Source organism: Macrobrachium nipponense, chromosome 21, assembly GCF_015104395.2.
Source record: "Macrobrachium nipponense isolate FS-2020 chromosome 21, ASM1510439v2, whole genome shotgun sequence".
NCBI lineage: Eukaryota > Metazoa > Arthropoda > Malacostraca > Decapoda > Palaemonidae > Macrobrachium > Macrobrachium nipponense.
Window position 1 is genome coordinate 28,593,224 of NC_087212.1, and position 16,175 is coordinate 28,609,398.

Here is a 16,175-nt window from a genome sequence, read left to right on the forward strand (position 1 = left end):
GCTCCCGACTCGAACAGGATGGAAGGTATGTGGGCAGTGCTAGGCCTACCAGGCATACCAACCTTGAAAGGTTTGCAGTTGCATTATATAGCGTCACGATTCCAGCGGAGTCCGGGAGCGCTGAATGTTCCTCATCCCCCTGGCGTGCACTTTATGGGAAATAATGCCGCGGCTACGCCAACAACTTCAATGTTTACAGTGATGCAGAACTTTGGAGGTAGTTTTGCTGCAAAGGCAGGGATGCCAGCAGCAGCCGGCCAGTCTCTCCCTACAAGATTGGCGACGTCACAACAGACATCACGCAACGACTTGTCAGACGCGATGACGTCACAGCCTACTTCTTCTCGGTCTACTTCGCTGCCTCCGGACCCAAATACACTTTCTGACTCGGTAGTACACACTGTAATGAAGAAATTACAGGATCTAGAGAAGAAAATCAATAAGAAAGACAAAAAGTATAGGCGTGATTCGTCATAGTCTTCCTCTAGCTCGGCGTCATCGCTAAGTTCGATGACGTCATGGCGTGTACCAGGCAAGCGTTGGAGGATACGGGATTTCATGACTGATCCTCGGGCTAAGAGAAGAGTGAATTCTTCATCTTTGGGCCAGGACTGTCACATCCCAGTCAGCAAGAAAGGCAAGAAGTCAGTGGCTGGTAAGCTCAAAGCTAGCGGATGAAGCTGTTTACTAGAGTCTGAACGAGCGATCGAGTCGACAGTCGCTGGGCTAGCGGCTGATGCGGAGTTGCCAGTAGAGACTACAAAGAGTCAGAAAAGACTACAATGTCGTAGGCGAAATCGACGTGGGGGCGAAAAGTGCAGCAAAGGATAGAGAACAGATACCAGTTTCGCCTGTAAGACCGTTTAAAATACAGAGAAAAGATGAAAAGGCTTCTATTAAAAGAATGAAGAATAGCGAGTTAGCAACCTCGTCTGATACGTTGGTGGAAGGCGTTGTCCGCCTAGATGAAGGCTCAAGGCTGAATTCTCCGACAGTCATTGGAGACAATATCAATCGTCATGGAGAGGAAGTGAGCTCGGTTTCGAGAGAGCCTTCATCTTGGAGGTATAGGCGAGATTCTCGCTTTAGATCCGCAAGCAGAGAAGGAGTGAGGCGTTCTCGTTCTCCTGCCGACTGTTCGGGATCGAGCCTTCAGCGGTCATCAGAGATCAAAGAGGCCGCGGCCTTAGGGGCAGACGGCCACAAAGCACCTGAACATTTGTCAGGATAGGAGTGAGATAGCGTCTCCTGTGGCTGAGCACAGTACTCTAGAACCGGAGGAAGGAGAAAACCAAAGAGTTTCTGGCTTCGTATGCAGAGGTGATTGATTTAATTCATCAATTCAATAACCTTTCGGGGAGAACTGAAACGCCTGCCAGTATGCTTCCTCCGGGGATTGACATGGCGTTTGGAGTGAAAAAGGATACCAAAGTGTCATATGAATTGCCTTGTTCAAGTTATGCGAAGTCCAGTTTTACAGCACGTAAACGCATGGATTGCGGGAAGGGATAATTCCTTAAGAGCAAATAGATCGTTCAAGTTTATCCCTCCTCCAATGATGAAACATAGGAAATATACGACACCGACGGATCCTTTGCTACCTAGACAAATTAACCCAAATGTGGTAAGGTTAAGGCCTGGATTAACTTTAGATCAAGTGAAATTGGAATGCCCTTCGATGACTTACCATGAGGCTGCTACGTTAGAAGCAACAGCTTCTTCTGTCTTTCAGACTGCTGCTTGGCTGTTTCTTTGGTCAACAGCAGTGGCGAAGATTGCATCCTCAGAAGTGATGAGAAAAGTAGTGTATGAATCAGTGTTCATTAGATTATTACAATCAGGTGCCAAAGCAATTGCGTACTTGACAAATTCAAGTGCCAATGTTTCGGCAAATATCCTGTTAATGAAGAGGGATGCAGCTTTGGCTAGGCTAAGCTGCACTGTTGATTTGGATTCCCTGCTAGCAATGAGGAATGGGAATATCTTAGTCGCAATTGCTGTTGCCAGAAGCCATACTAGAAGAGGCTATAGATAGAAGGATGGACACTAACGATAGTTTGGTACAGCAGGCAGTTGGAAAAACATCTAACAGTCAAGCTAACTCTATGGAGGAAAGGTAGCAGCAAATACCTCGATAGAAGCCAGTGAGGCATAACATCCCTAATAGAGCAACAAGACCCTCTTCCCCAAAGAAGTTAGCTCATCAGCCCTTTCACAATAGAAATAACAGAGGAAGGGGGATTAAGGGAAGAGGGAGAGGCTCAAGACGATAGGATGGGCACCTCTCATCACTCGGCCACACCAGTCGGGGGTTGCCTGGCAAATCACTGGAAGGTGTGGCAGGAACTGGGAGCAGAGCAGTGGGTGGTGGATGTTCTCAGGGTAGGGTATTAGATTCCATTCGAAATATCCTCACCCCTGACAGAACAGCCATTGCTTCACCTCGCTTATGCTCAAGAACCTCAAAAGGCTTTTATTCTGCAAGAGGAAGTGAAGAAGATGATGGAAAAGTGGGCTGTGGAACAAGTATTCATTCCGTCAAAGGGGTTTTACAGCAGGATTTTTCTTGTACCCAAAGCCAACTGGGACTGGAGGACAGTAATAGACCTGTCAACATTGAATCTGTTTATAAGAAAAACCAGATTCAAAATGGAAACTCCAAAGACGGTTCTACAAGCAGTCAGGATCAAGGACTTTATGCTGACAATAGACTTGAAGGACGCATACTTTCAGATCCCAGTCCATCAGTCTTCCAGGAAATTTCTCCGCTTCAGTCTTGCAGAGAAAGTTTTAGAGTTCAAAGTTCTGTGCTTCGGATTGACAAAGTCTCCTCAAGTTTTTACAAGTGTTCACTCTCATGTCGACATGGGTCATGCTCAGGTGATCAGGCTAATAAGATATCTAGACGGTTGGATGGTAATAGCAAAGTCCAGAGAGAAATAACTCGGAGACAGGGCGACCCTTCTACAGTTTTGTCACACCTAAAACTGTAGAAGTCGCAGTTGGATCTAAGTCAATGGCAGGTGTATCTGGGAATGGTTATAGACACAATAAAAGCCAAAATATTCCCGACAGACCAGAGATTAGAGAAATGCAAACAAGTGGTGAATGCCTTTCTGGAAAAACAAAGACAGCCAGCAAAACAGTGGCAGGTAGTACTGGGAGTTCTAACTTCCTTGGAGAAGCTAGTACCACAAGGGAGGCTACACCTTCGAACTCTACAATGGAGGATGAAGGAGTTTTGGTCACCAATAGTAGATCACCCATACGAGCAGATTCCCTTGTCAAGTGAGGAAAGACTTGCTGTGGTGGGTGAAGGACAACAATCTGACAGTGGGTGTTCCCCTTCCGTAACCCTCTCCGGATCTCTTGCTGTTCTCGGATGCGTCACTAGAAGGTTGGGGAGCCCATATGGAGGAGCTTATGGTTTCAGCAAAATGGAGTGGCGAGGACAGAGAACTCCATATAAACGTGCTGGAGTTAAAAGCAGCGTTTCTAGCACTACAAGAATTCAGGGAGAGGGTGAAGGGGCAATCAGTGGTATTGATGTCTGACAACACCACAGTAGTAGCTTACATAAACAAACAAGGAGGTCTAGTGTCTCGACAGTTACATGTAATGACAGTTCAACTTCATCAGTGGGCTGTAGAGAACCTAGTTGAGATCAGAGCAAGATATATTCCGGGGAAAAGAAACCTAGTGGCCGACAAGTTGAGCCGTAGGGATCAGATCCTGGGTATGGAGTGGTCCTTGCACCAACAGGTAGTGGACAGGATGCTCATGTTGTGGGAAAGGCCGATCATAGACCTATTCGCAACCAGGTACAACAAAAAGTTGGAAGTGTATTGTTCGGTAGTCCCAGACGTAGAGGCAGTAGCAGAAGATGCGCTACAACACCCATGGGACAATCTGGACGTTTACGCATTTCCTCCATTTTGTCTAATCCGTCAGGTTCTGAACAGGGTGATGCGGTCTCAGAACCTCGGAATGACTGGTAGCTCCTTTATGGCCAAAGGCAGAATGGTGTTTCCGGACCTCTTGGAACTCCAAATAGACGTACCGAGAGTGTTACCCCCATGGAACAACCTACTATGTCAGCTGCACGTGGAGAGGTACCATCGGTTGGTGAAGTCCCTATCACTTCACGAGTGAAGACTGTCAAGTATCTCCTGCGAGTGAGAGGGTTTTCGCAAAAAGCAGCAGCGCAGATGGCAGGAAATATCAGAAAGTCATTGGCAGCAGTATACCAAGGAAAATGGTCAGCATACTGTGATTGGTGTCATAGAGGGAACTTGTCTCCACTCGGTACCACTATTCAGCAATTAGCAGACTTTCTGATATATCTCAGGACAGAAAGGCATATGTCTGTATCTGCAGTGAAGGGGTACAGGGCTGCTCTAGCCTCGGTCTTATGCATGGAAGGTGTGGACATTTCATCTTCATGGGAGTTGGCCATGTTGATGAAGAGCTTTGAGCAGTCATGTTCGCCAAAGGAACTAAAAGCCCCAGATTGGGATTTGACCATGGTACTGAGTAGTCTGACAAAACCCCCCTACAAACCACTAAGGTAGTCCACAGATAGGAGCCTGACCCTGAAGACAGTCTTCTTATTGGCCCTAACTTCAACCAAAAGGGTGAGGGAACTACATGGCCTGTCATATATCGTAAAGCACCACACCAGTGGGGGGTTGCCTGGCAAATCATTGGAGGGTGTGGCAGGAAGTTGGAGCGGAGCAGTGGGTGGAAGTGTATTGTTCAGTAGTCCCGGACACAGAGGCAGTAGCAGAAGATGCGCTACAACACCCATGGGATAATCTGGACGTGTATGTATTTCCTCCATTTTGCTTAATCTGTCAGGTTCTGAACAAGGTGATGCGGTCTCAGTACCTCAAGATGACTGGTAGCCCCATTGTGGCCGAAGGCAGAATGTTTTTTGGACCTGATGGATCTCTTAATAGATGGGCCGAGAGAGTTCCCTCCCTGGAACAACCTACTATGTCAACCACATGTGGAGAGGTACCACCAGTCGGTACAGTCCATATCACTTCACGGGTGGAGACTGTCAAGTATCTCCTTCGAGCGAGAGGCTTTGCAGCAACACAGATGGCAGGAAATATCAGAAGGTCATCGGCTGTCTACCAAAGAAAATGGTCCGCGTATTGTGATTGGTATTATAGAGGGAACTTGTCTCCACTCAGAACCACTTTTCAGCAGTTAGCAAATTCTCTGATATATTACAGAACAGAAAGACATATGTCTGTATCTGCTGTAAAGGGATACAGGGCTGCTCTAGCTTTGGTTCTGCGGATGGAAGGCGTGGACATTTCTTCTTCATGGGAAATGGCTATGTTAATAAAGAGTTTGGAGCAGTCGTGTTCCCCGAAGGAACTAAAAGCCCCAGATTGGGATTTGACCATGGTACTGACCAGCCTTACAAAACCCCCATACAAGCCATTGGGACAGTCCACAGATAGCCTCAACCAAAAGGGTGGGGGAGCTGCATGGTTTGTCATATGTGGTGAAGCATTCGAGAGGTTGGAAGTCTATGGCTTTCGACTTTGTCCCAGAATTCGTTGCCAAAACTCAAAACCCATCAGTATTGGATGGCAGATTCGACTCCTTTTCCATACTTTCTCTGGGAGACTTTGAGGACAATGATCCTGAAGAAATGCTGCTATGCCCTGTCAGAGTACTAAAAGTGTACTTAGGAAGAACACGGCATCTCAGGCTGGGATGCCAAAGGCTTTTTGTGAGTTAAGGACTGAACAAGAAGGAAGTGTTGCGGAACACAATATCGTTTTGGTTGAGAGAAACTATCAGGAATGCATACATGACAGGGGACAGAGGGTCAAATAGCCTGGGGAGAGCTAGAACTCATGACATCAGGGGCTTGAGCGCTTCTTTGGCATTCAAGAAAAATGTGTGTGGAGAGAATTTTGAAAGCTGGCAGGCATTTGGCGACGCCAAACGACTTTCACTTTCTTTATTTAAAAGATGTTGCCCATAGATCCTTGGACAGTGGTGGTGGCTGCCCAGCAAGTGGTATAGTTCATCCAGTACCCCTGGCGGGTCAGTTAGTGTCTAGTCTAAGATGAAGGTATGAAAGTAGAATGAATGAGATGACTGGTCTTCGTTCTGTACTACTTTTCTATTCTAAATCCTCCTTTACCTACGGGCTGTAAGAGGGAGAGTACCATCATGAGCTGGAATGTACTAGATGCAGGTGAGGGGGACAGCCATACTGTAAAGATAATCTAGAGCATAAGATACTTTTCTGTAGCAACACACTCCTCTCAATAATAGGAAGTGAGTGGGGTGATAATAGATCCAGGTACAGGGACAAGACTGGTTTATGAGAAAGGATAGCTCTCCACCTTCCATAGTGCAATAAGCCATGGCATTGTATGAAACACCCAGAGAGGGAAACCAATAGATTCTCACATATCTTTGGTTCAAAGGTTAATAGTCCATTGTCTTAGAACACATCTATTTGGAAATGGGTGAAGGTGGCAAACTCCCAGTCAGTTATAGAGAACTTACCTCCCACCAATAAGTAAATCTATCCTAATGTTAGGACCGAAGGTGTGTGTCAGATATGAACATGTACAATTTTAACCAATTTGTATTTTTCATAAATAATAAACCTGAGGTCATAACAGATAGGCCCACCTCGAACCACCCCTCTAACAGTCTAAACAGAGTTGGAAGAGTAACTGATAAGTCACGGGACACCAAGGGGATTCTGGGAACTACAATACCCTGACCTGCTACAGATGCCAATATTGAGTCCCTGGATCTCACAAGTTTTTTTTTTATTAATTCTAATGGTTTCCAGCTTGCGCAAGTATTATCCTAATGTTAAGCTAAGATTTTGAGAAAATGGCAAAAAAGAAAAAAAAATGCTTATTTTTATATAAGTAACTTGCCAGGTTCACATATTAGCAGAAAATTTGCCTATTCACACTATTGTTCTATGAGAAATATCCAGAAATATCCACAAATTCCTTTTTTTTTTTTATGCACTTTTTGTGATAAAACCATTTTAAAAAGCCAGGTATAAGAATTTTCAGTGGGTTTTTCTTGAGTTTTACCAAACAACACAGGCAGTTTTAAGCATTTTTATAGGGGTATCAACTATTTACGGGGGGACGGGTGGTCTGCTACCTATCCACCGCGAATATGGGGGGGGAACACTGTAATTACATAGCCATAGTTTCTACTTTTGAAAGCAGCTTTGAATTTAAAATTTGCAGTATTGCTCTATAGTTTTTTGGCGTAGGTAAGAGCCCGCCCTATCCAGGGAAGAATAAGTACACTGAAGCTAATGGGCTTTGTTCATTTCTTCCGTTGAACAAATGTGGTTGTTTAGGTAGCTTTGTTTACTGTTAGGCAGGATAGTTCACCAAAATGAAAAAAGGTTTTAATATGAATTTTTATGATGCCAAAAATTTTGTAAAATTTATTTTTGCATGCTGATGTCTGGTCACCTTTGATCCACTGTATGAATTGTGATATTGCTTATGTATCCTGTGAAGGGAAGACAAAATTAATATTGTCTCGTATAGTATTTACAATGAAAAGGCTGCCAAAGTTTCATGTTTTTTTTGCTGGACCGGGCCTCATAAAATCTTGAAAAGTGATTGGTGCTGTAATTATGTAATATCAATTTTTATTATATGGATATTCTCAAATCTTTAGGCTGCTGAAATGGCAGCTTCACAGGAAAAGCAGATGGAAGTGTGTGAAGTTTGTGGTGCATTTCTGATTGTTGGAGATGCTCAGCAAAGAATCGACGACCACCTAACAGGCAAGCAACATGTTGGTTTTGCTAAATTGCGCCAAGCAATCCAGGAGATTAGAGATGTGAGTAACATAAGCATATCAAAAATTATTAAAGTTTCCGATAAGTAAAGTCCTCTCTCTCTCTCCTCTCTCTCGTCTCACTATCTCTCTCTCTCTCTCTCTTCGGAACTCTTTTTCGTCTCTTCTCCCATCTCTCTCTCTCTCTCATCCTCATCTCTTCTCAATCTCTCCTCTCTCTCTCTTGCAGTAGGGGATGTTGGTTTTGCTAAATTGCGCCAAGCAATCCAGGAGATTAGAGATGTGAGTAACATAAGCATATCAAAAATTATTAACGTTTTCCGGGAAAAATTAGTTAAAATTCTCTCTCTCTCTCTCTCTCTTCTCTCTCCCGCGCCTCTCCTCTCTCTCTCTCTCTCTGCAGTAGTGGGATGTTGGTTTTGCTAAATTGCGCCAAGCAATCCAGGAGATTAGAGATGTGAGTAACATAAGCATATCAAAAATTATTAAAGTTTCCGATAAGTAAAGTCTCTCTCTCTCTCTCTCTCTCTCTCTCTCTCTCTCTCTCTCTCCTCTCTCCCCTTCTCTCTCTCTCTCTCTCTAATCTCTGAAGTAGTGGGAGTTTTAGTTTTCTCCCAATGTTTAGTTTTCTCCCATTAACCATAATTTCAATGATAGTTTGCTCAGTTTTTATGAAGTTTTTATGAAACAAGATTTGGGAGAAGCTGCAAGGCAAGGCTAGTCTTGATATTAATGTTTTGTTAAATCTTGGCTTTAAAGTTTGGTTTTATTGAATATTGTATTCAATTTTCTGGTTACAGTACTTAGATCCCACTTTGGTTTTAAGTGAAATAGAAATTTGCCAGATGGAAATTGTTGGTGTAATGGTATGTAAAGAATGTTCTTTACCTTTCCAGAATCGGGAGAAAGCGAGATCAGAACGCGAAGCTATAAGAGAAAAGGATAGAGAAAGTAGACATAGAGCGCTTGTTGAGGAAGAGAAACGCAGGGAGAGGGAGAAAGAAGACAGAAGGAAAGATGATGAGAGGAGGAGGAGAGGGTAAGTTCATCCTTCATAAGAAATTCCTCTGAGATTCATTTAAGTGGTGATAAGAAATTCCTCAAAGAGGTACATTTAAGTGGTGATATGTTAGACTAGACGAGGCATTTCGTGAAATATCAAGTGTTTTAAGTTCTTTAACCCTTAAACACCGAAGCGGTAAAATAAAAATTGTCTCCCGTGTGCCGGAGGTGTTTCGGAGTGAGCGCGGAAGCAGAAAAAAAATATATTTTTTTTAAATCACATCGCGCTTAGTTTTCAAGATTAAGAGTTCAATTTTGGCTCCTTTTTTGTCATTGGCTGAAGTTTAGTATGCAACCATCAGAAATGAAAAAAATTATCATCATATATAAATAATGCGATATATGATAGCGCAAAAACGAAATTTCATATATAGTTGTATTCAAATCGCGCTGTGCGCAAAACGGTTAAAGGTAACAAGTTACTTTTTTTTCGTTGTAATGTACACTTAATTGCAATCATTTTGGTATAAAACACATTGTAAAACGATAAAAGCAACACAGAAAATAGTATCACAAAATAATGCATGAATTCGTAACGCGCGGACGTAAACAAATATTTTTTTCAAATTCACCATAAATCTAAATATTGTCCTAGAGACTTCCAATTTCTTTCAAAATGAAGACAAATGATTGAATATTACTATACTGTAAGAGTATTAGCTTACAATTGCAGTTTTCGACCATATCTGACGAGTTAAAGTTGACCGAATGTAGAATTTTTTTTTTAATTTTTTTTTTATATGCAATTATTTCGGAAATTAGAAAAGCTACAACCTTCAAATATTTTTCGTTCTATTCTACATAAAATTGCGCACATTTTCATATATAAAACTACGAAATGCCTAATATGAAACGGAGCAAATATTCCGAGAATGGGACGTACGCATTTCGGAGATTTGTGGCGGAGAATCCGCGTGCGGAGGGAAGGAAAGTTTTTTTTTAAATTCACCATAAATCTAAATATTGTGCTAAAGACTTCAAATTTGTTTCAAGATGAAGATAAATGACTGAATATTACTAGACTGTAAGATTTTTAGCTTACAATTGCGTTTTTCGACCATTTCGGTTGAGTCAAAGTTGACTGAACGTGGTTTTTTTTCTATTTATCGTGATTTATATGCAAATATTTCAAAAATGAGAAAAGCTACAACCTTCAATTATTTTTTGTTGTATTCTACATGAAATTGCGCACATTTTCATACATAAAACTTTATGTAACGGCTAATTTAAAATGGTGCAAACATTACCACAATCGCACATATGATTTTTTCGGAAGAGTTACTGCGCGGACGTAAAGAAAATGTTATTTTTTTCATAAATTCACCATAAATCAAAATATTGTGCTAGAGACTTCCAATTTGTTGCACAATGAAGGTAAATGATTGAATATTACTAGAATATAAGCGTTTTAGCTTAAAATTGCGTTTTTCGACCATTTCGGTAGAGTCAAAGTTGACCGAAGGTTGAAAATTTGTCACATCATTTTTTATGAAAATATTTCAAAATTTATAAAAGCTACAACCATGGGTTGTTTTTTAGTTGTATTGTGCATGAAATTGCGCACATTTCCATATAAAAAACTTTATGTAACGGCTAATTTTAAAATGGTGCAAACATTACCACAATCTTTTGTATGATTTTTTTCGGAAGAGTTACTGCACGGATGTAAGGAAAGTTTTTTCATAAATTCACCATAAATCGAAATATTGTGCTAGAGACTTCCAATTAGTTGCAAAATGAAGGGAAATGATTGAATATTACTAAAATATATGAGTTTTAGCTTACAATTGCGTTTTTCGACCATTTCGGTAGAGTCAAAGTTGACCAAAGGTTGAAATTTTGGCACTTATCGTTATTTATATGAAAATATCTCAAAACTGATAAAAGCTACAATCATGAGTATTTTTTTGTTGTATTCTAAATAAAAATGCACACATTTTCATATATAATACTCCATGTAACGGCTAATTTAAAATGGTACAAAAATTATGTCAGTGACGAAATAATTTTTGAGATGTGTCACAGATACTTTTTAGTGCGGCAAGAAAGAAATTCGCGCCTGCGTAACGATTGTAAACAAAACAACACCTTGATCCGTGAACTCCCAGCATCCCCCAAGGCGCGTGATTCAAGAGTTTTCGGCTGGTAGGCCTAAAAGTATTTTTCCACGAATTTAAAAAAAAAAACTTGTATGTCGACGTAAAATACGTCCAGTCGGCACCCGAGAGAGAAAAAATGTAGACGTAAAATACGTCCAGTCGGCGTTTAAGGGTTAATTTATTGGTTGAAGAGTTGATTTAAATCCTCACACTAAAGCTCCAGTTTAATTTTTTTGAGGTAACTTAATTTTTTTTGTTATAATTGTTATGATAATGGATTCATGAAAATATTAAATTCAGTTTATTGTGGAATTTTTTCTGTTTTACCTAGTTATTCACAGGATAAACACTAAATAGATTTGTTCACTCATTGTAACCCATGAATAGCCAAGCGATCCAGTCCGTATATGTGCTGCATACACTGTAAAGAAACTTCTAACTCCAAAAAATCTTTGTTCTGACGCCATATACTTACCTCGAACTACTTTCAATAGGAGAACTTGGGATTGTCAATCCCGGTACCGACCAGAAAAATCCGGTTATCCTCCCTCACGCCAGGGGGTCAGCAGCCATGAGACCCAAGGTAGTGGTCGCCAGTGCTTTCCTGGTCACTGACCTGTTAACACGATTCAGCGCTTGTCCCGTGTATGGACGCGATCCTTCGTTGTTTCCCTTGCCCTTCAAGTCTTGGTGTATCCCTCCCTAGTGTGTTTGTGTGCCCTTTGCTCGATGGAGTCCGTTCCTCCTCAACGACGTTGTCCAGGCCCGTCGGAGGCAAAGTCTTGTGGGGCCATCCTTTCCACTCTTTGTGCTCCAAGTGTCGGGGCAGGCCTTGCTCGCCAGATGCCACGTGAGGAATGGGTTTATTGGCCTCCCCTACAGTCGGTTAAGGTGGCCTCCAAGAGAATCGAAGAAGGACAAAGTCTCCTTCAAGCAGTCTCTTTCAGCGGAACCCTTGTCTGCGAGGCTGTCACAGTCACCATCTTCCCTCCCGAAGTCGCTTCCTGCTCCTGCCCCTAGGTGTGTTCGTTGCTGGGTCTGCCCATTGAAGAGCCTGAGGATCAGTTCTTTTCTACTCCTGTACAGGTGATTGTTCCCCTGTGATGACTATTCCTGAAGGCTGTTGGGACTGCTGCTTTCTCCGTGGCTCGCCCCCAGCTGAGGTGCGGGCCATGTGAGAGGCGCGGGTACTCCGCTTGGGCCGCCTGGTGCAGCTCCCTCCACTGTTACGCTATCTCACAACACACACACACACACTGTACCCGACCCGGGCTCAGGGCCGGTAGAGCCGTCCCCCATTCCAGCTGGTTTTCCTCTATGCCCCCCCCCCTCCCCCCCATGTCCCCGGAGGGATACAACGTCCCTCAGAGGCAATGGGAGCCGACGGGTTCCTCATTGTGCCAGACCCAGTCCTGGACTGGCACCACGTTCAGATCACCACTGAAATGCAGCATTAGCGCCGGCTCCTATCCCAACCAAGGCTACTGCCGCGTTTTCCTCTTCTGACAAGGCCCCCGTTCGTGTCCCCGGATGTATACAGCGCCCCTCAGAAGCAGCTGGAGCTGACGGGTTCCATAGAGTGCTAGACCGGTCTTGGACTGGCACCCCTCGCACCCCGTTCTGATCCCCTCTGAGAGAGGAGGAATTTCTGTGTTGGACCGCTTCCCCAAGGTGAGGCGCAGGGCCAGGCCCTCACTGTTTCCTCCCCAGGCTGGGCCCAGCAAGAAGAGTAAGAAGGCCTCTTCCTCCAGGGGGTTCTCTTCTTCAGGCTCCTCTCCCTCGGATGAAGACTCGTAGGAGGGGTGCTGCATGGGGTCGAGCGGGTTCAGCCCCCTCCTCCCCATGCCGTGCTCCGCTCTCCCCATCATAGCCTAGACTGGAGGGCCACACCGTCACGGACGCCCCCCCTCCCTGGTCAGACAGTCTGCGCCACACTAACTTGTGCTCGTGGTTCCCATGACGGTCCCACGAAAGTGTGCGCCGCTCCCCTGCCGACCTTTTCCCCGCACGCTCCGCGGAGGAACCCGAGCCGTTCGCCCCCCCTCCTTTCAGGCTTGTAGACCAGGCCCTAGCCAGTGGGACTCCCATGACGGCTCCACTGGTACGGCCTGTGACTCCACTTCAAGGGAAGCTCCTGGAGTGAGCTGTCCACCCTTCCCGGAGCACACCCCACCTCCCATGGTGGTGCCTGCTCGGCCCTTGAAGAGAAGCAAGGACGAGTCACTTGTCCAGAACGGCCTTCAACGCCTTGAAAGGGCAAGGCACGACCAATGAGGGCTTACAGACAGGTCCTAGCGTAGCCCTCTTTTGGAGAAGGAACCATCTAGTAGACCCTATCCCTCCCTCTGACACCTCAAGATCCTCCTCGGTAGATTTCCTAATGGGGGCCCCCAAAGGAAGCCAAGCCTTCTTGGGACCTTCCCCCAACGAGGAGCAAGGCTCGGGCCCTTGCCCACGTGGACCAGGTAACATCAGGGTCTAAGAATACCCTGCGGCCCCATGGCTCCCTCAAGCTCCTCCCAGTAGCTAAGGTCAAGCAGAGGAGGTTCTACACCCCAGAGGGCTTCTCCTTCTACCCCTAAGTCCTTGGAGGATAACATCTCCCCCCTTGCCCGGCCTTTTTAGGGAAGACTCTTGGCGGGTTCGGTCTCCATTTCAGCAGCAGGGGACTATGTGATGGAGACCATGTGATGGGCAGCGGTCCAGGCAGCCGCCTGGCTCAACCTACTGGCTGGTGCGGTGGCCAGATTTACCGCCAACCAACTTGAAGGACGAGGCCGAGTTGGCCCAACTCAAGGAGCTGGTCCTGTTCTAGAGGACTTCCAGACAGGGGAGCTAACCTCCTGAGGACGTTGTGGAGGAGGCCCTGGAGCATTGACAATAGCCAGCCAAGACTCCTTCATTTACAGGACCTCCTCCTTCAGGCACCCATCACAGCATAGGGCGCCGGATGCTCCCCAGCCTAGGCAACAGCAGAGGGTACGGGACGCAGAGGGCGTCCGCCAACCGCGAACCAGTCTCCTGAGGTTGGGAAGGACAAGGGACTCTGCCCTCCCCCCAGGGCTCCCTGGTCTTCGTCCTCCCGAATATTCTGAACCCCAATAAAAATGCTTAAAACTTCCTATTTTGTTAGTTAAAACTCCTGGAAAACCCTCTAAAAAAATTGTATACCTGGTTTTTATTATAGTTTTACCACAAAAATAGTTTTGATCACAAAAAGTGCATTTTATGATGAAATTGATAAAAAATAACAGGAATTTGTGGATATTTCTCAAAGAAAAATACTGCTAATAGGCAAATTTTCCACGAATAATGCGGGGAAATGTTCCAGAGAGAAATCCACGAATGCATGAGTCCGCGAATACGGGGGTTCCATTGCATAGCTGATACAAAAGAAGCTAAAGACACTTGGACATGCAAAGATGGCGGTGTCTCCTTTCTTTTGTACTGACCTTTTTCATAAAACTTCTTTCATTGTTCCCCTGACCAACCACGACAAATTGAGCAAGGATTAGTACTTACATTCTCACTGCACCTACTACACGTTGGGTGAGGATCCATAGACACCAACATTACGAATCCCGAACAGGAAAACCATTCACTCCAGGTATTTCCTTTGTTTCTTGTGAGATCCCAAAGAAAATTCCATTGGGTAAGCAAAATTCTCCATGATCTCGCAACTTACTCAAACCTATCAGATCACACACACACTGAGAGCACCCAGAGAAAGGTAACAAAGAAAGATACCAAAAAATGGGCCAACTAAACCGGCTTTAGAGAGATAGAGAGTAATAACGTCCTCACTTAAAGGCAGTAGGAAGATAGAGAGTAATAACGTCCTCACTTAAAGGCAGTAGGAAAGTAACTGATAGGTCATGGGATGCCCAGTTACAGATGCTAATAGTCCCCTGAATCTGCCACTGTTCATAGCTCTTCTTCCAGAGACATACAATTACTATAATTTCAAGCTGAAACTAACAGGGCACTTAAGGTTTTTTCATTGCTGAATTGAGATTAGATTGGTGCATAGAGAATTTTGGAGATTTTCTGGGGTGAAATGAATGTATGATTCCAGGACTCATTGAATTACTTTTTAATTTTGATTTCACCATGGTTACAGTGATGAGAGAGATCGTGAACGTCGGGAACGAGGCAGTAGAGATCGGGATCGTGACAGGAGAGAGAGGAATGATAGACATGACAAACGGGCTAGAACAAGGTCAAGAAGCAGGTCCAGGTCTCACCGTGGTTCTCACGATAGCAGAAGTACAATTTCTTTAGATAGAGATAGAAGAGAGAGGGAACGTGACCGAGACAGGTATGGAGTTGTAGGTGTTGGTTAGTTTTTTCTTTTTTTTAAGTCAAATTGTGCAAAAAACTGAAAGAATTTAAGTATAAGTAATATATGAGAAAGTATTTAGTAACATTGATGAAACTCGCCTGTATTTTCTTTGCATGTAATTTTTCTTGCAATTTTCAGCCACAGACGTGACAGAGAAAGAGATTATGGTCGCAGAAGGGAGTGGTAGTTTAAGAGTGAGTATTTGTGCTTTTATTATGGGATTCAGAAACTAATGCATGCATTGAAAGCCAAGTTAAAGATGTAGAATCTGCCAGTTTTTGTCTCATTAATGGATGATTTTCAATTGAATTTTTTCTTGGCTTATTCCAAATCGGGAGGCATAAATAGTGTTATTGTGATTATCTAGAATATCCTATATTGATCCTTGTGTTTAAGGAATGTATGTTAAAAATTATTAGTTGTTTGAAATTGAGGGTGGTCCCTTTTGTGGTAAGTTATATTGAAAACTGAATGTATTTTTGTGACTACCCAAGTTTGTATACAAAATCATGAAGGTTACCAAATCATTTAAGATCATTATGAAGAGTAGAATGAGGAGCGACCTTAATAATCCCAAATAACAGAGTTTGGAGAGCATGTACAATGGAACATTTCTTAGAAATTGTATTGTGAATCTGTATGTGGCCGGCACAGTTAAAGGGTATTTCATGATGAACAGGTTTGTTGGGTTGGGTAGTACCTGATTTGCACCTCAATATCTTGAGTCATCTTGGCTCTTCAAGCCTCAGGATCCGAGGATAGGCGTATCATGGCAGTGTTAAGGAATGGTACCATGATATAGTTCCTTAGTCAACAGAAGGTGGACTAGTGTCCTTTCATTTCGTCAGTTG

General features: G+C 43.8%; 1 protein-coding gene across 1 annotated transcript in view; it reads left to right on the top strand.

Annotated features, from left to right (window-relative positions):
• Positions 1–16,175, top strand: part of LOC135197870 (luc7-like protein 3) — an 86,538-nt gene that overhangs the window by 39,722 nt on the left and 30,641 nt on the right. The window contains exons 6-9 of the mRNA XM_064225065.1: positions 7,699–7,863; positions 8,718–8,860; positions 15,103–15,300; positions 15,463–15,518. Of these exons, the coding sequence (XP_064081135.1) occupies positions 7,699–7,863; positions 8,718–8,860; positions 15,103–15,300; positions 15,463–15,511 (555 nt within the window). The 3' untranslated portion in view covers positions 15,512–15,518. The remainder of the gene's footprint in view (positions 1–7,698; positions 7,864–8,717; positions 8,861–15,102; positions 15,301–15,462; positions 15,519–16,175) is intronic.